The sequence below is a fragment of the Bombus huntii genome, chromosome 7 (genome assembly GCF_024542735.1).
Source record: "Bombus huntii isolate Logan2020A chromosome 7, iyBomHunt1.1, whole genome shotgun sequence".
NCBI lineage: Eukaryota > Metazoa > Arthropoda > Insecta > Hymenoptera > Apidae > Bombus > Bombus huntii.
In genome coordinates this window covers 10,279,966-10,304,370 of record NC_066244.1, presented here as the reverse complement: position 1 = coordinate 10,304,370, position 24,405 = coordinate 10,279,966, and the positions used below count along the sequence as shown (strand labels likewise).

The 24,405-nt window shown below is 31.2% G+C and overlaps 1 protein-coding gene and 1 long non-coding RNA gene across 7 annotated transcripts in view; one reads left to right on the top strand and one right to left on the bottom strand.

Moving 5' to 3' along the window:
- Nucleotides 1-6,244, top strand: part of LOC126867404 (uncharacterized) — a 122,796-nt gene extending 116,552 nt beyond the window's left edge. For 2 of the 6 annotated variants that reach the window (XR_007690280.1, XR_007690282.1), the window contains one exon: nt 595-645. Coding sequence is in view for 2 of the 6 variants with exons in the window: in XM_050621828.1 (XP_050477785.1) it covers nt 595-909 (315 nt within the window). In the remaining 4 variants the exon portion in view is untranslated. Of the gene's footprint in view, nt 1-594 lie in introns of all 6 variants that reach the window. The other 4 variants (XM_050621828.1, XM_050621829.1, XR_007690279.1 and 1 more) reach the window with 3 other exon arrangements.
- A 6,005-nt stretch (nt 6,245-12,249) lies between these two features.
- LOC126868073 (uncharacterized) lies at nt 12,250-22,956 on the bottom strand. The gene is made up of 3 exons (XR_007690523.1): nt 22,324-22,956; nt 21,904-22,015; nt 12,250-15,111 (listed from the first exon to the last, which is right to left on the bottom strand). It is a non-coding gene; the product is annotated as an uncharacterized LOC126868073 (long non-coding RNA).
- Between the last annotated feature and the right edge of the window lie 1,449 nt (nt 22,957-24,405).

Below are 24,405 nucleotides of genomic sequence, written 5' to 3'. Positions count from 1 at the left end.
AATTATTCTAATTAAATCATGTGAAATTACATATAGTCATATAGAATTTCTCAAGACTCTTTCTCAATAATAATTAGAAAGTGGTTAATCTGAAACCACTCATTATTAGTTTATGTTAAAATTACTAATAACGTATTGTAATTATTAGTTACATTTTATAGAAGCATATGGTTATACAAACTATATCAAATCTTTTCATCGAACTTTCTCAAACGTTTAATCTAACAAATATGTAGTATACCTCTGAGAGATACCTTCCGAACTTTCGATCGTCACTGCAGATATCTGTATCGGACTTCAGACATTCAGAAACATTCAAAAGTGGTTCAGAAAACTTCCGTTTATCTCGTACGCACACCGCATTCTCATATATTAGAGACACTTTCGATAGTCATCATATTAGTATGTATCATGTAAAATACCAGAGACGGTATAAGAGCACTGATCATTGTGGGATTTTGTTATGTATTTTGCCTCAGAGGAATTGAAACGCAGTGAAATACAAGCTACGTGCAAATCTTGAAAAATCGAGTTCTCGTTCGCAGGTAGAAGCAAGTGGAACAAAAATCAATAATAGGTATTGATGTTTTTCAGAGTTGCACCGAACCACCGAGTTCTTGGTGCTCAACGAACGGCAGCTTCCGGCACAGCGATTCCTCTTTGTATCCGGATTCCTTGAATCAAGAGACTTCGTCGGTGACCGGTACGACCAAAGTGGAATTTATCATTGGTTCGCCTATCAGACGTTTTCGGCAAAGTTCTGTCTGGCCCCATCGTTATTTCGATAGCATAGATTCAGCAGCTATGTTGCCAGAAAGCCTGTTATCGGACGAGTTTTCTCTTCGTCGTGGCGAAGGACTTGCTGAATGCGATTCCCTCGAGTGTTGTCTGATTTCAAATGACAGCTAAATCGGGAAGTTCGTAGTTTGTCAACTTGTCAATGAAAATACTTAAAGAATCTTGATGGTTTGGCTCATTTAATTGATAAGAAGGAAGACATTTGAAGATAAAGAAAGATATATTCTGCGCTTGAATAAGAAGCTCAATAGTTACGAGTTTAAATTAATCTGAGTATTATGTAGTTTAACGATTAAGAAAGTTCGCATTAGGCTTCAAGTGCTGAAGATTATTTCCATTATTACGAATCTGTAACATTGATTTTATCTGACATATTTCTATTTTCTATGTCTGCTATGACTAGCGATGTTTCTGAAGTATTGTTTAATTTGAATATAGAATTTTATATAATTTCTTCTCAAAGTTGCAGTTTATTATGTTTTATTACCTTTGTTTTAAGCGAAAGACAAATCTGACAAGAAAACAAATTTTTTTGCCAAGGAAATGATGTTGTAGATCATGAACTGCGAGCTTAAAGCATCAAGATTCTTTAATATACAATGAGATTGACGACCATAGACTATTTTTATAGAAGCTGATTGCTCCACTTATCATCTCATTCTATTCATTGTTCCACTTTCACTTCACATTTTCGGTACGTTTTTGTGATTTTCATATGCAGTTTATGAATCAGACTTTATTTCAGACACTATGGAATTCTATTAATAACTGACATGAAATTGATTGATTTCTAATTCGAGCATGAAAATTATATACGTTTACACAAACAGATTGAGAATCACGTATGGCATATACATCGATGTGTGTTCATTTGCAGTGTCGAATGGAAGATATATTGATATATCAAATTTTCGGTCCAAATTTTCTTATTTGTTGAAAGTGCAACATTCTAAATATGTATGTATTTTTTAATAGTCCGATGAAAAGAATCATGGCGACAGACGATAATGATTGCGAAAATTATCGTCAATTTAATTTCTTATTTTATACATGCGAGCAACTTTATGAAATCAATTTAAACAGTTGAATAGACTAATCGGAGAATGTGAGCCAAAATAATTTTATCAATCGATAATCGATCGCATAATATGAAACAATATAATTTAAAAAAATGACATTTTTTCTATGAACTTTGGTCAAATTAAACCAAAGTTACCTTTTTCACACTTTAAAGATTAATACATACATTTATACATTTTCATTGTTTATCAACTTTGAATTACATGTAACATATTATAACGAGTTGCTAATATATATAAATTAATGCGAAATGTACGACACGTTGAACGGAGGATATGGTTATTCTTGAGTACCTTTAGACAATGAGTGAAAATCTTGAAATATATTATAAATGGATTTTCACTGTATCCATGATATATTTAAAAGATATCTTCAGTTTCAAATACTGCAACATCGTTAATTATGACGCAAAAAAGAAAGAACAATTTTTATTATTGCGTTTGTTAATTGTCCAATAAGTATTCAGTTAATTCTGACATTTTTTTATTGATAGAAGGTTTGAAGTATTTTGAGAAATATAATTTGTATTTTAATAGGGTCCACTTCAAAAGATTTTTATAAATCGGTGAATTGCATTTTTTCGTATCATATACTGCACCAAGCAGTTGTGCATACTTAGGCAACCAACTTCAAGAATAAGTTTGTTCGACAAACTTTTAATTACTTGATAAACCAGTCCAGTAGAGAACAAGTTTTTTGTTATTTTCATGTAATCATTGATGGACTTTTTGAAATGTATACATCAGTGCATTTTAGATTTGTATCTTTATATCTTAAGACTGTATCCTTATCTGCTGCTACAAAATTGCTTTTGTTATTGTCGAATCATCTTTTGTATAGAATTATAAATGACGTGATGGAAATGTTTTCGATATTTATATGCTTTCTATTTACACCGAATTGATTCTATTAGTCTTTTCATGCGAGACGTTAGTTTCCTTTTTTATCAAAATTATCCTTGTAAAGTTATCAAAAAATATTCTACTTTTTCAGAATAACAGTTATAATATTTTTACTTGCTGTATTACAATTTTTGCAATATAATATGTTTAAACTTTTGATAGAGAAAATAAATAAGAACAAAGTATTCGTAAAATGAACAGTAATAGAACAATGAATCGAAGTATTTGTCGTTCGCCATTTTACTAAAAATTTTGTTTTAAATAATTTTCTCCATCATGAGTCTAAAATTACAAATTCGTTTATAAATATTCAATTCTTTTTATTGATATTGATGAAAATTTTGTATCATTTTATGAAACGTATTATATTAATTATAAAATAGAGGTAAAAATATCACTCTGTTATCTTATCGTTTCAAAGTCAAATTTGCTGATAAAATATTGTTTACTTCAATATTTGACATAATAGAAAATTATAAATTAACTATTTCTCTCGTTGTATGTAAGTAGGCATGAAAAGATTAATAATAGCCGAACACAAATGATATTACGATCACTAACACATTCCATGCTGCAAATTCGACAGTTTCATATTCCATATAGCATTTGTACCTTTCATTTAAACTTGCGTTGTGATTAATGTAATTTATTTATTGTATGCGTGTGAAATGTACAATCGCGCAGATTTTCATATACATAGAGAAGAGAATATCTTCATATGTAAAGAAGAAAATTCATAAGGAGACACCCTTTCGAAAACCGCGATGTTGATTCTTGAGTCTCTAGAAATTCTTCCTTGGAAATTCTGGAAGGGAAAAAATGAAGAAGCAGAGAAAAAAGCCTGGTCGAGTGTACGAATTGATTGTATAAAAGCTTTTCGTAGGAACACACATATCGGATGAGATAGTGTGAAAATGTATCTTTGACAATATCCTTGATCACCGCAATATAGATATTCATAAATTTTAGATCTTAACTAACTGTCAAACTTTTGCTCTAATCGAGTCGTGTAGAAATTTCTCAATGATTGTTACGATTAAGTGTTTGTTTGGGGCATTTTTCAATATTCGAAGAATTCTTATCCTTTGTTCAAATGACTTTTTTTTATTCAAAATTACTATAATTATTCAAGTTTAACAATATTTAAAAATATTCTCATATTATTTTTATTTATCTAAAGTTCTACAGAAATGGACATGTTATTTTTTTCCTAGACCGAACTGTTAATTATATTGAATATTTAAATTATATATAAGTATTAAAAATATAATTATAAAAGCAAATTAAATTATATCTAAAATTATCCAAACTATATTCAATGTTGCTATCGTATTTAGTTTTTCTCAAATTATACTAGTAATTAGATTTACTTCATACCCTTCGAACTCAAGATGAGGCGTTGCATTTATTCTGTATGTGTGTGTGTGTGTGTATGTGTGTGTGTTGAGTGTGTACTTTAGTTTCAAGAGTATTCTTGAATTGTCTTTTCTTTGAATTGTCCTTCCTTGATTCTCCGTTTTTCCAACAGTAAACGCATTCATTCCGCTCCTTTTTTCTCTCCCTGTTTTAGTATTTCTTTTACTGTTCCTTTAACTGTGTTACTTTCACCTTTTTACATTCATGCAGCATATGTTTCAGTGACTTCTTCCTTCTTCACTACATACATATTTCCTCTTTCTTCGTTTGCACATCTGAACCTGGCAGTAAGCTTTGATCTCTGCCTTCGTAGTGCTCATTTAAATATTTCATTCTTTAGTTATCTCTAATTTCCTTATAATGCGTGTTATATCTGCTTTCTACTATTCCACTATATTATCATTGTGACTGCTCTGTCCTGTTCATTTGCGCTGGGGCTTCAGCAAGGTCTTTCTCCCTTCTTTTTTCCATTTGCACTTCTTTAATACCTGTCATTTTCTGTCTGTGGTATGTGTCTGTAATTTCTTCCCAGTTCGACTTCTTATCTTCTTCCTTCGTATCTATTTCCCTTCAAGATTCTTGTATTATTTTATACTTATTTAACCGTTTGGTTTTCTCCTCGCATCTTGTTGCTCTTTTCCCTGCCTCTATCCTTACTTTATTCTATCCATTCGTTTTGGTTTCCTCGAGGACTAAACATTAGAAACTATGGAATGAAACCCAGAGCCATTATCCACCTAATATATTTCTCTCATATATTTTGTATTCATGCTTTGCTTCCTTCCTGCCTCATATTTCTGCAGCGTACATCAAAATACTTTTAATCATACTCCTAAAAATTCTCATTCTCCTTTCAATTTCCTGAAAATATGATTACATCAAAAAGAGAATTCTTTTTCTTCGAAATTTTTCGAATCTTCAAATGTCCCAGATATTCTCACTTAAAAATATACACGTGTAATAAAAACAAGAAAAGAAGAAATAAACGAATAACTGCGTGTTGAAAAAGCGAGAAAAGAGAACGTCAAAGAGAAGCATATCGTTTTTACTATAAAAAGAGGAAGCATATTCGCTGTCGTGAGGTAGACTGATAGGTCAACGGACCTAGAATTAGTCGGATCGTATGATTTGAATGTAACGACTCGGTAAGAAACACTACGTACCACACAGTTCCTTGCTTCAACCAATTTCGTTATTTATAAAAAGTAAGGGAAAAAGGGTTAGCGACCGTCAAGACATCGAGCATTCGTGCGTTTAATTACAGTGATCCTAGTTATTACAATGTACGTTAACTGTACGAAGAAAGAGAGAGAGAGAGAGAGAGAGAGAAGAAAAAATGATTAAAAGAAGAAACATGTGATTAACTTTTAGCTGAACTCACATAGGACTGACGGATTTTACTTATATTATTGTTTTAGTGCCTAACTATTTTTACGCGAATAGTAAAGGAGAGATTGTGCGAATGTGCGAGCGTGTAACAAAGAGTAAGAGAGAGAATGAAAGGGAGAATGAAAAACCAAAACCGAAGCCGTGTGACTTGCGAATGAGTTTCCGTTTTTTAGCCGCTACCTTTGTGTCGCGAAACGAAAACGCATAAATACGAATAAAGAAAGAGAAACGAAGGACGATAAATGCTCAGATATGAATTCTGCACATTCGTATATGTACAGTTGGCGGACTAATTTAGTGTGCTGACTGGAGGCTATTATTTTTATACCTTAATTGATGACTGTGAGAACGAGAGCGATTAGAGTGTCGAGCGGACTGCGCCGACCTTAGCAACTTCCTTTTTTCTCGATGATAGTACCTTCATCGTCGTTGTATTATAATTGATTATTAGACTTATTATCGGGTTCGTGCCACCGTGCTTCGGCTCACTGACTAAACGGTGGTTTTATTATCGATACCACACCCGACACAATTTATATATGTATATACGTATTACGGCATCGTGATTTATTTAAAAAAAGTTAGTTTAAATGTACAGATGAATCTGTGTAACGATATCTGCGATAATGTGATCCGATTAATAAATACGATATTACGTAGCGAATGTAGTTTTTCGTTACCTGCTCTAAAAAAGATATATCTCGCGTTATGTATATCCATTGATTTGTTTCTGATAATTTTACTTCGCGATGGTATTTTTTAACGACTTAAATAACATTGTCGTTATTTGTTTCCAAGCCCTTCGAGTAATAATCAACGCTGACAAAACACTCCTAATTTTTCAAATTTTATTTTCTTCAAAGAAATTAAATTTATAAGTGTATATTTATTTATTATCATAAACTCGAACAATGAATTTTTTATTCTCACATTAGGTAGTATTTTTAGTCCTCTATAAAGTTTCCGACAGTCGCAGAAGTTTCAACTTTGTTCGAATAGCCATCGATGTTTGCTTACAGCAAAGTAATGTTAACTATATTCAGGTTGTCAACGCATAATAATCATATCCCGTCACTCCATGTATAATTATTACATATGAATATTTATTGAGGACGCTTTAATTATTATCCTTCAAGTAATTAGGTAAGTTGTTCTAAAAATTGAACAAAATGAAAATTTCCATAATGTGTATAACGTTTCATACGCGCGTTTACATATTTTGTCTCACTTAATAATATAATTTCAATTTTATTCAGACCTACGATCTGTGATAGGTTAAAAAACATTTACCCTTAGCCAATTGTATTTTCTGCGAAGAAAACGAGCAACAATAATTTAAAAAGAAATATGTTACCTCGTTAGTCATAATTTTATTTCTAACAGTACGCAATTAACATTACTTTCGAAACGATAAAAGTATCTAACTATCTCACGTATGCCCCCTGTCCTCCTCTAAGACGTTTTGTCTTATCTAAATCCTTTGTACAGTGTACAAATTTACAAAAATAAAAGAGGATAAATTTGCTTCACACGGAAATCTAGTTAACAGTACACAGGAATTTCTCGTAAGGAAATTTTTTCCGTCTTACATCTGGTGAACGAAGGACGCGACAATTACTGTACTGTGAACGTTTTATGCATTTATAGGCAATTTAAAGCTATTGTGCGAGAAGATACAGACAGTAATTAGAAATGTTGATATTCCACGGTTAGCAAGGAAACAGACAGTAGATAATGAACTTCAGCTTTCACGTTCAAGAAGAACTATTGCGCAATATATGCTACATTATACATTTTCATATTGCGATAAAGAAGCTAGTTAGAAGATCGTGATGGGTCAAGAAACAGAAGTCAGTTATTGTCTGGCAGTGTACGAGGTCGTCGATTGAAATTCAACTGCCTTCGCGTATCATCGTTGGAAGTCCAGCAACGAAACTTCCGGATATTTCAACGAAGAAAAAAGAAGGGGAAGGACCTTGCAGAGTTCTACGGAACTCGTGATATGGCCGACAAGTGAGGTTAACCCAGACCCGCTTTGAAATGTTCTTTATTTGTCCTCCTCGTTGCTTGTCGATGACACAGGTTTGCAGAAGCGAAACGCGTGGACAATGCGAATCAGGACGAACACCAGGAAGAAGATTACGATCCTTTCGCGCATCGTCCGCCGGGACCGCTGACTTCGTAGGAATTGTTACTTCATTTACTTCTTTATTCCTTTTCTTTAAAAATTTAAAGTTCCAAATTTAATTCTGATGTTATCATTAATGGCAATATTCGCGATTTATAAGAAAAAATGGAATAAAAATATATATATATATGGTGTAGATTAGTATTTTTGATCTTTATTAGGTTTATCAGAAGTTTCTTCCATTTTGTATTGTCGCGATTGTCTTTTATTTTTTTTTAAACAAAAGTGATGTTTCATAGAATTTTTATTGAATTTGTAGATTCCTAGTAATCCAGTGGATCATAGAATCTTTCGGTTTTCAATTATTTAAATGCAGCGTAGAAGCTATAATATGCACTTCGTCTTCTTACTTGATCATTAATCTTTCACGATAGTCGTAATTTTTAATTATGCGAAACGAAACATGAGGTCAAAGACCTTTTTTCTGGTTTAAAAATTGAACTGTCAAGACATTTTAGACAAATATAAACTAATAATTGGGATTTAGTGGATCTTCTATATTATAATTGAACGTAGTATTTAAAAATATATTAATGATCGATAATATATATCATCCTATCGAATCTTTCCCAGTAAAAAGTTCAAGTTCTTTTTATTACATAACTTATCTTCAAGTATTATACAGTAGAGTAGATATTTTAACTTACTTAAAGAATAATTCTAATAAGAGAGGAAAAATTGAAGTTAGTGCTGTAGTTGAGTTTGCACAAACGAAATGGAATTATAGTCCGAGCAGAGATTGGCAAGAAAAAGTCTATTTCTTTTCCTACTAATTCCTTGCCGTTCCAAGAACGAGCTGCATATTGTAAAATGAAAAATGCGTTCACGTAATAAACAAAAACATGCATAACGGATAAATGAATTAAATCGGTGAATTGCAGAACATTACAAATCCAAAAACTGTATCCTTCAGATATTTTACGAAATAGCTTTATCCTCGATATAATAGATTTCGTAATTTAACAAAATTAGTTTTGTTGGCCCAATTAAAACACAATTGTGTTAAGTCCGAACATTCATCCGAACATTCATGCACGACTATGCTTGAAATCGTCTCATAAATTTTAGATAATCGAAATAAAATTATTTTGGACTTGTGCCGTTTTCCAATTCGTCGATTTAATTAGTTTCAAATAATTCGATTGAAATTTGAAAAACTCTTCCAGAGATTTTGCCACATTCATGCATCTGTGTAAAGGTTCGATTGGTAGCGGCGTGCTTTTCTTGCCAAATGGGTTCCGAAGAGCTGGCTACGCGATGTCAGTGATTTGCAGCATCGTTATTGGCCTATTGTGCACTCATACCGTGGTGGCACTGGTAAGTACTTAACTTGGATATAACAGGACAAGCTAGCCAAAGAGAATGAAAGTAGAGAGACTTTTGTAATGATTAACTAACCGAAACGATCACGTAAGGCGTTGTATAATCATATGAAAATGATTAAAGGTGCGATGAAGCAGGCAGAATTAGAAGTAGGGCAGAATTATTCTTATTATTTGGTTAAATGTTTTCTGGTGAAAGTTAAGTATAGAGAACATATGCAGAGCAAGTCACTTTCCCTTCAATTTAGCGTTTTTAAGTCTATTACAATCAGAATACAGGCGTTTCTTATTTTTATTGAAGAAAGCAATTACATATTATATCAAAAATTAAATAAATCATTTTCAAGTAATTTTTTATGCTAATTGATATATTCAAATATAATAATAAATACTAAACAATAGTTGAGTAAACAATTTATATTATATTACAATATGGCAATTAGAATTATTCTCATTTCAATTATTCTCGAATATGAATTGTAGGAGCCTATACGTGTGAAAATTTTTCACATAATCGACATAGAATTGGATATTTGTTAATTCAAATCTAATATACAAAATGTTTCGTTTATTGTAAACATCTTAACCTGCTGTGATTCTCGAATCTTTATGACCGGTTTTACCATTTGTCTTGATGAGCAAATTGATTTTTAATATTCCGAGAAACACACTACCATACGTTTATAACCACGCATATCAATAAAACAATTCTCCTATACTTTCCTCCAATTCAAGAAACTCGATAAGAATGAGAAACATAATTGGATCCAAAGTGATTAAAAGAATGCCGCGAAGTCAAGTATCTTAATCATCCTCATCGATATAAAATAATGTACCAAATCAGAGTTGTTTGGTTCGGAAAGAAGGACGTTACGATTCATTCATTTCTATTTCAGAATATTTTTTTATTATTCTGTTATTATAGTTGACAAATAATTAATAGATCTTAGATACGTATAATACTCGACTTTCAAATAACATAGGATGAAAAAATCACAGGAGTTATTCTATTTCTACCCAAAATATTTGTTCTAAAGGAAATATACAAATTTTTTGCAAAGTGACAAAAATATTAGGGTACGTACAAAGTGAATGAGACACAAGTATAAACAAATGCCAAAGGAAGAAACGAATCTTGGAGAAACATAGTGTCTAGTGTACCAAACCAATCTTTAAAGTAATAACTGTGGAAAACAAACGTTGTCTTCGAAGAACGAAGGTCTTCATTTATTGCAAATGATACGTCATTACCGATTATTATAACCACGGATGTAACATTTCGTTTTTTTTCATGATCAAGGCCCTGTTACGCAATAATTTACCAATAATGATATTAGTGAATCGATGAGTTTATCGGTCATACGCAGACTTATTTCTATATCTACTTACGATTTTACAATTTTGTAAATTTTCACTATGAAATAGAACAATGAAATTGCTGGTAATTTCGAAAATTTATTTCTTATGCTTTCGTTGTTCTTTCATTATCAATCTTGTTTCGATTGTAAAAGAGAATATTAGTACTAATTACTCCCATTTACTTAAAACTTACGTTCCATTAATAACATCAGTTAAATTGTGCAAGAAAATCTTGGCAATTCATTGAAATTGAACAATTGAGAAGAAAAAAAGACTATTAACGTTACAAAATTACAAGTATTGATAAAATTTATAGAAATTTGTAGATCTGTAATTATATATATTATAATACAATCGATAAATTAATAAGAAGTAGATGCAGCTTTTAAAAACTTAATCGATACGTTCTATCACTAAAGTATTCAAAAATACATTGTTTCACCTATAAAGGCACCGAAATTAGTTTTCAAAATATCAGATCCAATTACCGCCGAGTACACGTGAAAACATCACGCGAAAAGAAACAATATTTGGAAAGTGATATCGTGAAAAATTACACGGTTTCCCGTATTCAAATATTTCCCCTTGGAAAGATCGTGTCTTGTTTACAAAGCGTCGGTCGCCATGGAAATCGTTTCACGACGCGGAATCGCAACTGAAAACGAGTTCTCTGAACGCAGGTGCGATGCGCTCAGGTGTTGTGCAAACGCAATCGCATACCGATGTTGGATTTCGCGAAAACGGCGGAGGTGTCCTTCCAAACTGGTCCAGAAGAGATTCGAAAGTACGGGAAAACGTTTGGCATCGTGACCAACGTGATCGTCTGTTTCGTGCATTTTCAGGCCGCAGTGATATACATCCTTTATGTCTCCACTTCGTCTCAGCAAGTGAGGATCGAGTCGTAAGGAGCATTTCCATTTACGAAGATTGAGGTCGAGGGGTCGTTTCTTTTCATCATCGACGAATCGAATATGCTGTTTGTTTCCTACGTCTTACAATGTATTCATGGATGGATTAAAAATATTACGAGTATTTAGCTTTAGTCAAGACAACAGTCTTGGAAAAATTTTATTTCTGAAATTATGTAACCTTCGGTTTTATCAACGTCAATTATGTTAAAAATAAGAGATATAAACGTGTAGACTTTTGCGACTGAATGCAAATTTTAGCGGCTAACAAGAATAATTTAAACACTCATGAAAGTTTCTTATAGATAGATATGTTTGTCAAATGAAATCTTTCGGAATTTCATTGGAACTGTAACGAAACACGATTACCATAATTGTATTACTAATGTTTGAAATAGATTTGACATCCATATGAATGGTAGGAAATATTTATTATGATTATAAGCTTCGCAGAAGTTGCAAAATATTTAAATAATTCTGCATTACATTAATGAAGCAGAATATTTACTGGGACTGTCTTTAGTAGTAATTATGCGTATGATCTGTCGTGTTTCTAGTAAATAACTTGCAAATTCTGTATGCAGCTTCATTAGTAATTTCTGTATTTTTCATTCTCCATTTATTATCTTTGAATGTTACAGTACAAAGAAATGATCAAAATTTGAAGAATATCGGGCAGAACTCCTTGCTTCAATGAACTCAGCCTTGGTTTTTCATTGGATGTTTCCTATTTCTTTCGATTCGCCGATGCATATCGAAAGAACGACCCTGCGATCACAGTCATTTTTATTAGATTTACAGAATTATAAAATTTTTTTCGAATACATAAAAATTTTCACTTAATACTTTCAGCTATACATTTTCTTCTCGTAAATCATCCATTTGAATCCTAGCATTCAAACAGTTTAATATGTTACATGATTAAAGTTCGTAGCGATGACACAGTTTTTAATTGTGATTCTCCTTTTCAAAATTTACGGCATTGAGAAATTAGAGAAAATTAAATATTACTTTTTGTAATGTACAATTGAAATTGCAGAAGTATAGAAAACTGTTACTTCTTTTCTGATTGATACACTTCTAAGTCTGATTGATCCTCACAAGTATTAAGACACTTACCGCAAAATAAAGCAAACCTGGTAAACTATTAGCAAATTACTAAACCTCGTTTGAAACTGTTACAGAGCACTCACATATTCAATATAATACCAGACAGAATTGCACGGTAGAATCAAACGATATTTTTGTCACTTACTCTATTATTGTTTTAATCAATTATGACATTCGTGTTATTAAGTTTTTGATTATGTTTATATCAGATATTCTACTATGCTTTACATGCCGTTATTTGATCACACACTCTGTAAACGATTCCATAAATCAAATGTTTGAGTTATATATGTAATTTATCTTAAATCCTCACAGTGAAGTTTAGGTTAGAGAATTGTATAAGCACTATCATATAATTATTAAATTTTTTTTCTCTTGAGGATTTTTATAAATAGCTTTCGCAATTTTCTATTACGTATCTCAAACTGTTATCTTATACAAGTACGGAGTTCTATTGGACTAATTAGTTTCTCAATTATCTAGATCAATTATCATGTGCTGTATGAGATCATCAGGTGTCGTAATATTTATAAGCAAATAGGCGATTAGATTTTATCATAATTTTTTATCTTCGAAAATATAATGTTAATAACACCTACCATGAATCTTTGAAATAATTTTAGTCAATGACCTATTGAGATCAAAATATAGAGACTCATCTGTATGGCAATTTGCTTTAGAATTAGGTTATCATTATAATGCCTAATGTGTAATGTATAAATGAATATAATATACAGGGTGGTTGGTAACTGGTGATACAAGCGGAAAGGGGGGCGATTCTACGCGAAAAAAGAAGTCGAAAATATAGAATAAAAATTTTTCGTTTGAGACTTTGTTTTCGAGAAAATCGACTTTGAATTTTTGCTCTGTACGCGTGCACTTTATCAGGCCTCGTTATAACGAATCTCACTGTAGATTTTTAAAAAAATTAAAAAAAAAATTAAAACAAAAATTTTTTATTCTATATTTTCGACTTCTTTTTTCGCGTACCACCAGTTACCAACCACCCTGTATACAATTTCCTGTAAAAATATTGCCTTACATTCTCGACATGATTTTCACGTAGATTTAGTTTCTTTCATCTTGTATCACCAGTTGGCAGTACTCTGTGTTATTAAATTTCAAATGAAATTCATATAAAAAATTGAACTCTGCTTATATAATTTAATGACAATTGGATACACATAAGCATAAATTAAACATAAGGTAAAGCATAAATATCTGGTATTGTTATTTAGCTATTTAATTCTCAACTCGCCATTAATTTATTTAGGTTCTGAGATAACTGATTGGCGATCTTAAATTTAATATTTACCTTCGACGTTTTCACTCTATCATTATGCACAAGCTTGTAAAAATAAATGCTTTACACACACCTTAAGTCCTTTTGTGCAAATAGAGTTTTTATGTGGAAGATAACTGTGATATTTTAGTGTGATCTTTTGTTTTTCACCAGTTGTATGAACATTAACATGCCTCCTATTTCTTGTATTGTAATTATTCGCGAATCAGAAGTTCATTACGTAATGAAACATTTTAATGTAGAATCTCTTCTTCTATACCGAAAAATCTCATTAATTGATCACCTAACGCACATATCTGTAATATAACGTAGACATAAAAACATTCTGAATGCTTTAGTCATTGATCTTTATGGATTCAAGCACTAAATCATCATTGCCCTAGACCATTTATATTAGAAAAGATATATGAAAGATATGCATCTTCATTCGTTAGTCGTCTTTTAATGTAAAAGGTCCATTCATTTTTCATTGCTAAATAAAAAGAAAAATTTATACATTAAGAGCTTAAGCAATTCGTATGATATACCCGAACAATTCATCTCTCGAAGATGACCACATACTCTGAACCTATTCATCATATGTTGCATATTTTATCTGATCGATCATTCATATTATCTTACATTCGTACAACGTATATACGCGTATATACCTCAGAAAAGTACAACCTACCATCCTTTCTCCATTCGTTTAGATGTTCTTACAACGCATCCAGTGCGCGTTATTTATCATACCATTGCGATTACATTCGTACGAGTTTTACAACCACGCGAAATTCATTATAAGTTACGTTTTATACAATTGCAAAATTATTCATTACCGAAGAGATTATTAATTACTAAAAAAATTATTCATTTTCAGCTGATTGAATTTTTCTTCGACGTTAAAATGGATGATCGGATCTACATACTAGCATTGTTTCCCTTCGTCTGTCTATTGAGTTTCATTCCGAACTTGAAGTATCTGACACCATTTTCCGTGGTCGGTGCTCTGTTTATGTTAATTGGTATTTCCGTTACCCTGTACTATCTCTTCGAAGATTTGCCCGATCCTGCAAGATTAGAAGCTTTTACGCAAGCTTTGCCAGTTCCGATGTATTGCAATCTGTTCCTGTACGCTCTTCATAATGTGACCTTGTGCCTACCACTGGAGAACTCGATGAAGAATCCGGAACATTTGCCACGATTGATAACATGCAACATGTTGCTTAATACCTGCTTGTGCACGATGTTTGGCTTCCTTGGTTATAACAAGTATATGAAGAATACCTGCGACACGGTAATTAAAAATTTACCGCTGGAGGAAACGTAAGTGATTTTTCTCAATGATCCTTTCAACCTTAAAAGAAAAAAAAAAATGTCAAATATACTTTCAACTTGAAAAAAAAATGTCCTGTTTAGTATCCTGTTAAAGTATCTAAAGTACGGAAAAGTTGAAGAATATTTCAAGTAGTATTTTTATCTTTCAAGTAAAGTTATGCTATACTACGTATAGCCTGTTAAGAAATAATGTTTTAAATTGAACGAAGATAAACAAACACGCTATAAAAAAATGATAAAACTTGTTTGTTTTCGGATATTCTGAAGCGATAGATAGGATATATTAACAAACGAAAGCAGTTTCGATTATTAAAATACTGATTAGGCGAATGAGCATCGGAAAATTGACTAAGGAAGATGTAAGAGAGATTGTGAACTCAGAATAAGAATTGAGAAGGAATTGTTACACTTTTTTCCAAAATTTGGTTTCTGTTTAATAATATAGGTAATACAGAATCCAAGATATTACTAACACTATATTAACTATGAAATATTACTAAAATAACTAGATTCATCACTAACTCACGTCAATAATCAAGTTAGTCTAAGATCTTAACCTTAAGATCGTCTAATATAAGATGGTATCATAGCTTCTAGAAAGCTGATGATTGAATGATACTGATAAATTAGTATGTAATGTACATACAGTATTGATAAATTTAATCGAGATTAAATTCCACTGCATTCACTGTGTTCTGTCTTCCCTTGAGATTCGATTTTTTACCTAATGTATTGACTACACATAACCATATACATCAAGTAAATAATCAAAGGAAAGATTTTTTCGGAGAAACGTATTCCACGCGTATATTATTCGAGTATAACATTATTTCGCACATCAGTTCATATATTCTTAATATTCAATCATACTGCTAGATAAGTAAATTTTCTCGTAATATGTATTTGCTAAAGATAGTAGGCTAGGGATGGTAAGAATAAATGTAAATGAGAGAAATTTAATTTTATAAAATTATTAAATGTGAAGGAGATTTAATTTGGTAAAGTATGATATAGTTTTATAAGAAATTTTAATGTGGATAAAACAGAGATGCTGTTTACAAATAATAAACAAATTATAATTGCTACGAATGTAACTAATGGAACGAAACTTATGAATGTCTTTAATAGCAAAAACGTTTATCAAATACGCTCAAATACTACGAACAATGTCATCGAGATAAAATTTCATAACATGAAATATATTTTACCTCCAATAATATTCCAAACTGTATTTGATCTACGTACGATATGTACTTGTTCAAAGTGTTTGTACGCTACACGCGTTCAAGATACTTTTGTCAAGAGAGGAGTTATGATAATATTGATATTTTCTGTGCATAGTAAAAATAGCGTTTCTGTATATCATATGTTGTCTATTATCATTGAAAGAGTACTTTTTTTCATAGAAATACGTAAGTGACAATGAAGATACATGATTTGCAATAGAATAGGTCGTGAGCGATAACTCAAATCAATTTACTCGAATTAACGTCTCCTGCTTCCTTGTTCAATCGTTAATTTGATATTGTATGAAAGAAACAATATTGTTAAATGTGATTTACAGAAACCCAAATAATTTCAATAACGAAAAAAGAAAATATATACACATACAAGAGTATTAATCAAGAAATGTCCAAAAGTAAATAAACTTGAAATTTTATTTGCGAAAACATTCTTCATCATCATCTATCAATCGTGAAAGGCTATGTTTTTTCCCCTTTTTTTGCATAAACACGTTTTCAAGCAGACGACAAACGTAATTACGTTTCTATATTTCGTGGCTCCAACGACTCCTTTGTTGCAATGTTCCTCGTTGCCATTTCGGTGCATCGTCAGGATATTCATATTATTTTCTCGAAAAACTATCGGTGCCTTTTGCGAGTCGCATGTTTACCGAAATTTCTCCGCGAAATAATAAGTAGCCTGTGTTTGTGAATGAAACACAACATACATAATTCATACGCGTTAAGAAAGTGGCACGTAAGGACGTGTTTTGACGACGGAAGTAGCATGCAGATCGTTTTATTTGCAAATACGCGCTGCAACACGTTGCATCCTCAAACGAGTAGTGTTTGGTCATTGCAATAACCTGCGAATATATTCGTAGTCAAGTATAGGTTCGAAGAGAATCATTTAAAAACCTAACGTGTTAATTGAATCTTTCCTTAAACAATAATCTCAATAATTAGACTGTGAATTATTATTATTATGCAGAATACAACTCTTTGCGTAATATTATATCTATAAAAAAAGAACACAGTAGAACAACAACGCGTACAGAAATCTAGGTATTCTTCAAGTTTTACTAATGAGATTTCATCTTTAAATGCACCTTAAAATTATTGTCAAAATTATAAATCAACAGATTAACAGATTACATTTTAAGTCTTAAGCTACATCTATTTCGAGATTTCGTGCCAATTTAGAGTTAACGGGATAAAATATTTCAATATAAACGAAAAAAAAGAAGGAAAAATTCATTAACGTTTCAATTTCTTACAAAGTGATAACTTGGATAGTCATAAGGAAATACGAAGAGATAAACGATATCGCTTTGATTAATATATTAATCCAGGTCAAGTTATATCTACCTGAAATTATCTACTTCGTGTATCAAGCGAAAAATTCGCAGACATTAGTCGATGTAGCGAAACAAAGTAGATACGTATTTAATGTATTCTTTTTAATACAATATCATCGCATACCTTCTCTTAACTCTTTATGACATATAATACAAACGAAATAGAGCTCGATGCGTACTAAAAATTTATGCAAATTTAATACAGCTCAGCGTAAAATTATGCACAACTCTTGGCATCTCGGAGACGTCAACATTTAAAATGACATACGAAAAAATTGACGTCTCCCAGACGTCTTTGTGTGTTAAGAGGTTGATACATTGCTAACCAAATATATGTTTCCATACAAAATTTCATCGTTTACTGTTTTTGCGTTTTATCGCTAAAAATAAAGCTTATATAAGAATATAATCTGAATGAAATTTTTGATAAGAATTTATCAATTCGCAATGCGCAAATAGTTTCGTTCAATTTACAATCGAAGAGGTAGGAGTAAATGCAGAAGGCGAAGATTTCTAATTGAAGCAAAAATCGCATTTCTGTTAATTTTGACACTTTATTTTGACAACGTTTAACACTTGCATGCCATGAACTTTCAGCTTTTATCACCTATCTGGAAAGAATATATACATTTAGAGGCAGGATAAATTGTAAAAATTGTATCGGATTAGGTTTAAATTTATCTATCACGTTATAGTTTTAACTATTATGATTATACGTGTTAATGCTCTATTTTGCAACAGCCCTGAAAGTAAAAATAGATCATTTTAGCACTTTTATATAATCCATGTTTATTATATTTATACGTATCTCATTTGCAACTTTTTCGTGTTAAAAATCATTTCTTACGTACACTTACTTTATATGTGCTTACATCGTTTATGATATTTATTCCGTAATTATTAGCACGTACAGATATCTGTCTAGACAAAGCACATAATAATGTTTTATTTTGTACTATGTTTCTCGTTATTAAACATTTCGCATTCCACCTAGCCAAAACATGATTTGCGTAACATACGCGATATATCTTATCGACGTTAATAATCGCCCGTATTTAATGAAAACAAACGTGCGCGAATTCTCTGGTATGTGATCGTAATTAATCTTAAAAACGGAACATTAACTGTAAATAGGAGGGTATTAATTTCTGGGACGTATGGCATCGAGTACGTATTTCTGTCGACAACTTTGTTTTTTTTTTTTTTTTTTTTGATAGAAATTAGGATAACGAAATGGTGCGTCGTATTTGGTAAGCAGAACGTACTGATACATACTTGTTATTTGATTCATCTACGATGAATTCATGTAGAAGAATGAATTATCTGGGCTCTATGAGTGTTTAATCGAAAGTGCTTATTTGCAGTAAGTTACGGTAATTTTCCATAGTCCAGTGTAACATTGCGTTCTTGGAACAATATTGACGTCTTTTCTGTCATGCTGTTTTCTGTTCTGTGATGTTTAACGTATATAAAATAACGCATTGAATAGAAATGATGAAATGATGGAAGAAAAGGGACTAAGAGTTATCGCAATAAGATTGTGGTAATTTTACAGCATTTTGACAGTGACTAATTGTAGGATAATACCATTCGAATTCGTTGTAACTTATAATTTATCAGAAGAACTGTTAGTGGAATAGTACGAACGAGTAAGGATGCAAAATGTTGTTTCGAATGAAACAAGAATCGTGTCATTTCTTGCAAATTTTGTAATTTTTTTTTTAATTTTTCTGTTACATTAAAGAAATACATATATAAATAAAAAATTGTGTATTTATCAAGTATATGTTCTATATAATTAAATTCTAAAGTTGAGTCAAAAGTTTTCGTGATATCTAATTTCAATGATTAAATATTCAAATATTAATCACTAGACTGCGGATTTTTATGTAATTTCATATTTTTATTAACATATCTATGGCAATTAGATCTACATAAAGATTTAGTTCACCTATTAAACATTATAACATATATTTCATTTTGAATATTTTTCATATTTTTGTATATTGCATTTCCTAAATACATTTTTGCACTTCTCAATCCCAATTTTTAAACAAGATACTTAACGTTTTTCACGACACTTCAATATCAAGGTTAGGGGATTAAGCACAACTGTATAAAAATCCTCGCGACTTTCCACGAAACCTTTGCACCTCTATCAATCATTTTTCGAGACATAATATTATTCGCACACCATATTGATATATGCAATTATGATATAAGCAATTTCCAATCAGCAATTGTTAAAACACAATTATACAAGCACGACGTTTCTTCCACAAGGACAACTGCGATAACGATAGCAATAATTCATATTACTTTTCTATAGAATAATTGCAAATATAAGAAGAATGGAAATATTTTTCGGAAGCTTCGTAGCCATTTAACTCTTTAATTTTGAGACATGTTATAAAATTCGATCGACTTGTTCGTGATAAATTCGTGAAATCTTTCGGTATGTAGGCTGTATGTATGCCCCCGGGAATCTCACAATCAATACCATAATTTCCACGTGTTCCATGGCATTCCTTATCATGCAAACTTCGTTATCTATCTTCGCTTTGTTATTTGTACAGTGGCTGCAAAAAGTATATTTGTATACCTATATCACTGCATTTATTACTACGTTTACAGTCACGAATAAAAATAAGCGGATAGATAATAGAAATAGATGCCAATGAAATTTAGTTAAACAAGGCTTACATAAGAATGTAAATATTAATTTCAATTGTTTACTAATTAATCCTTGTATTATAAGAGTATAAGAGTATAATAAATATGACTTAAGTATATAACACTAGTACTAGTTCGATTAAACTTCGTTGGTACTCACTTCTACTATTTAATTTTTATTCTTCTATTTTTCATTATTTTATGTGTTATTTTTGTCCACAATTGTGTGTATATATTAATTAATTAGATACAATTATGATAAAGTTCGTATTACTCTTATGATAGTACTTTACCTCTGGTAATATTTTCATAAGTTTGCAAAAATTTGATATTATGGAAATGAAACGTAAATAATGGAAAAATAAAAAATAATTAAAAAAATACTGCATTGGAAAATAAAGATATTTGCAAATGCTTTTTGTAGCCACTGTATACACATACGTGTGCAACTACTACATTTCATCGAATACTTTCCTTATCAGTGACGACTTTTTCCTATCTGTTCGTGTTCAACGAACGTTTCATACTCGAGACAAGCGCGATGATGCGTTTTCTGCGTAAAAAGGAGTGTAATTTCGAAACGAAACTTTTTGTTATTTTCGTTCGTTTGTTTCTTTGTGTACTTTCCTTAATTTTATGAAAGACGTAGTTATCTTACTGTATATTTTGGAATAAATTTTACCTCATTTTCTGTATATTTTTGGGAGATATGTGAAATAAAATAAAATGGAAAACGTCGATTAACGCACTTTGTTCTTGATATCTAAAAAATGGAAAGCGTTAATTCACACGTTTTCAATGTGTTAATTATAAGAAAGATCATGATGATGACGTGTAATTTCAACGGTGCAACTGGTATTAAAAATGTATCGATCAATTGTGTTTTGAAAGGATGTTAAGTCTAATTTATTTGTTCGTTAACAAGATTGCTGCTTTATAATAATCATGTTGATTATCGATGATATTTGTCGCAAATAAAAATTTTATTGCGAAATTAATTGTTAATCTTCCGCTTGGTATACGGATAAAATAGAGAATGGATATAGAAGAGTAATCGATCGTTTTTTATAAGAAAGTGCTATAAACATTTCAATAAAACGAATTCAATCAAATCTTTTAATTATTTCAATTAAATGATTTGACTTGCAAACATTCATTGTTGATAAGACTTTTATTAGTTATAGTCCCGTTCATAAATTACCAGACACTTGTCAACTTCAAATATGATACTTATTGAACAAGTTTTATAATAAGATTTCGAAAACATGGCGTTCTGTCTTCTTTTATATTAAACTTTTAAATATGATCCCCGTTTACATGTCATCTGTTACAAGGTGATAATAAGCAAATATTTTAGCGTTATGATATCTGAATCGAAGATAATTTTCCTCGTATCAATCAAGCCGTATCTTTCTTAACGAATAATGTGACATTGTCTACAGCTTTATGCTAAGTATTCACTTCCAACAGTTTCTCGCGAGATTACTGTCAAATTAAGAGTCCATTCGAGAGTAATCTTTGGAATTTGTACTCTCAGGTAGGCGATAGAAAACTCACCGAGAACTTCCTGTCAGACACAGCTCTCAGAATCGTGTTCATTTGAGATTCAAAACCCATCCTGAGATGGCATTATGCAGGCGATTGTCATCCACGGGCTACGTAAACCAACCTAGCGTATAAAAATTTGCTTAATATTTACTGGACAAATCGTAAAGTTATAATAAATTATTAAAAAAGAAATTTGAAACTCGTCTAGTACCTATTCGAGTCATATGCTGATTTTCTATATATATATATATATTTTTTTTTTTTTATTTTAATATAAATTTTATTAATTGGAGTTATTTTGGGAGGTAGTACGAAAAAAATTCGAAAGCCGAAAATAATAATCACACTATTGGCCACAGTTTGCGAGATGTCTTTACATTAGCTATTGATCATTGATCTAGCTATTGATATTGGTTTCCGTTGTTTTACCTGAGAACAGGAGAGATTCGAGTGACAGCTCGCACGAGAGTTCTCTCAAGAATTCGAAACTGCTGCGAGTAATTGTCCGATAGTAATATGATTTGTATCCATACGAGGATAAATCGCAACTATCAGTCGTAAATATCAACATGTAACTAAACTTTAAATGCAATGTCCACATGAAAGAAACGCTCTCGAGAGCAACACGCGATAATTTTACTCTCAAGTCGACACTTAGCATTAGACAAACGCTTCGGTTTACTCTTTCAGATAATACACGATTTTTATATCACTTCTATCTTACTATCCTTGTACAATAAATAACAGTATTGTCGGTGTAAATTTGATGAATATTACTAAATACACATAAACATTATATTTTATTCATTCGTTAAAAAGACTCATTTATCACGATCGTTACGGTTTGTGGGAAATTTCTGTTGACTATTAACATTACTATCGCATTCCTATTTTATATTTTATTCTCTATCAACATTCTTTCAAAATGTTTTTTATTTTATTGAGACAGATACTGCTCGACTGTTCTTTATTTAATCTGTCACATTCACGAGTTATGTATACGCGATTCGAAGAAAGTATTCTTCTTACTCGCGATGGAAGAATGCACGTTATTGTAACATGAATAAACAAATTCCATTCTCGTAATATCGAGAGCTTAAAGGTACATGCACACTCGATAATACATTATCCTTATCATAATTCAATTGCGGCCCCATCAATTCAGAACGCATATTTTTAAACAGACGTGAGAATAAGATGAATAAAATATGTCTACCAATTTTTATTTTTCGCTTCCATATTTTTTGTATCGATTCCTTTATATAAAAATCAAACTCTTCTTGTTACTTCATTTTTATTTGAATTTGTATTTAAACCGAATATTTCACAGGAAATTACTTTATTTAAAAATGATTTCATTGTTATTATTTCAGACTTGCGAAATCGGTTAAAATAACCATTTCTTTGTCCGTTCTGTTCTCATTTGGATTGGTCTTTTATGTACCAATTTCAATATTGTGGCCGATGATTCGGTCGAAATTTAACAAAATGGTTCGTTATGGAGAAGCGATATTCCGTTTTTGCGGCGTAATTGCAACGAGTAAGCTAAATCAATTAATAAAATAACATATACGAATCGTGAATTTATTTCATATTAATTACTACAACTTGTTTATATTTTAATCTTGGTCTTGCTTTTCCTTTCTGCTTCTCTTTCTGTTTGCTTCATACTTATCGTTAGTACATAATTTTAATGTATTCTTTCCAGGACTGACTTATAAGACGAAATATTTTACAACTATTAGATCGCACTATTACAATTTATTTTATACTGTATATTCTTATTTTATTTTAAAATATCTATTAATAAAACGATTATTATATTATGGTAATAAAATAATATTATAGCTCCTTTGAAATTTTTGTTATCAACCTCAAAACTTTCACATATCATCAACTTTCACATTTATTTCTTACATTATAAATTCATTATCTCTAAAATTTCTCGAATCTCACAACATTATTCGACATTTTATTTGATGTTGCCAACTCTTTGTTTTTTTAAACATTCGCAGCAATACTGGCAGTTTCGATTCCAGAAATGGTCCCACTACTTAGCCTTCTCGCAGCATTAAGCATGACCACAGTTATGTTATTGATTCCTGTAGTGATAGAAACTGCAACAAAATGGGAACAGGCTACTCGATTTCTTCTCGTAAAAAACATCGGTATTACTTTGATCTGGATTCTGTTATTGGTAAGTATCGAAAGTGAATGTCATAATTCGCTCGTTCAACATACTTTACGCAATCCCTGAGCATTTACATAATTTCTGGGAGTTTTGTACAATCATCGATGTTACGTAATACGGATTCTTCATTAAACGAGTTAAAAGTTTGCGAATTAACGATGCTGATAATGCGTGTATCCAGTGATAAACATGGTGATCATAATTAGCGTACTATGCTTGACGCGAAACGTTATTCATTGATTCGTTACCATTTAATAATGTGATTTGTTGTGTTAGATTGCTTCCTTTTTACTCGTGTTAATACGATAATCCTAAAATTA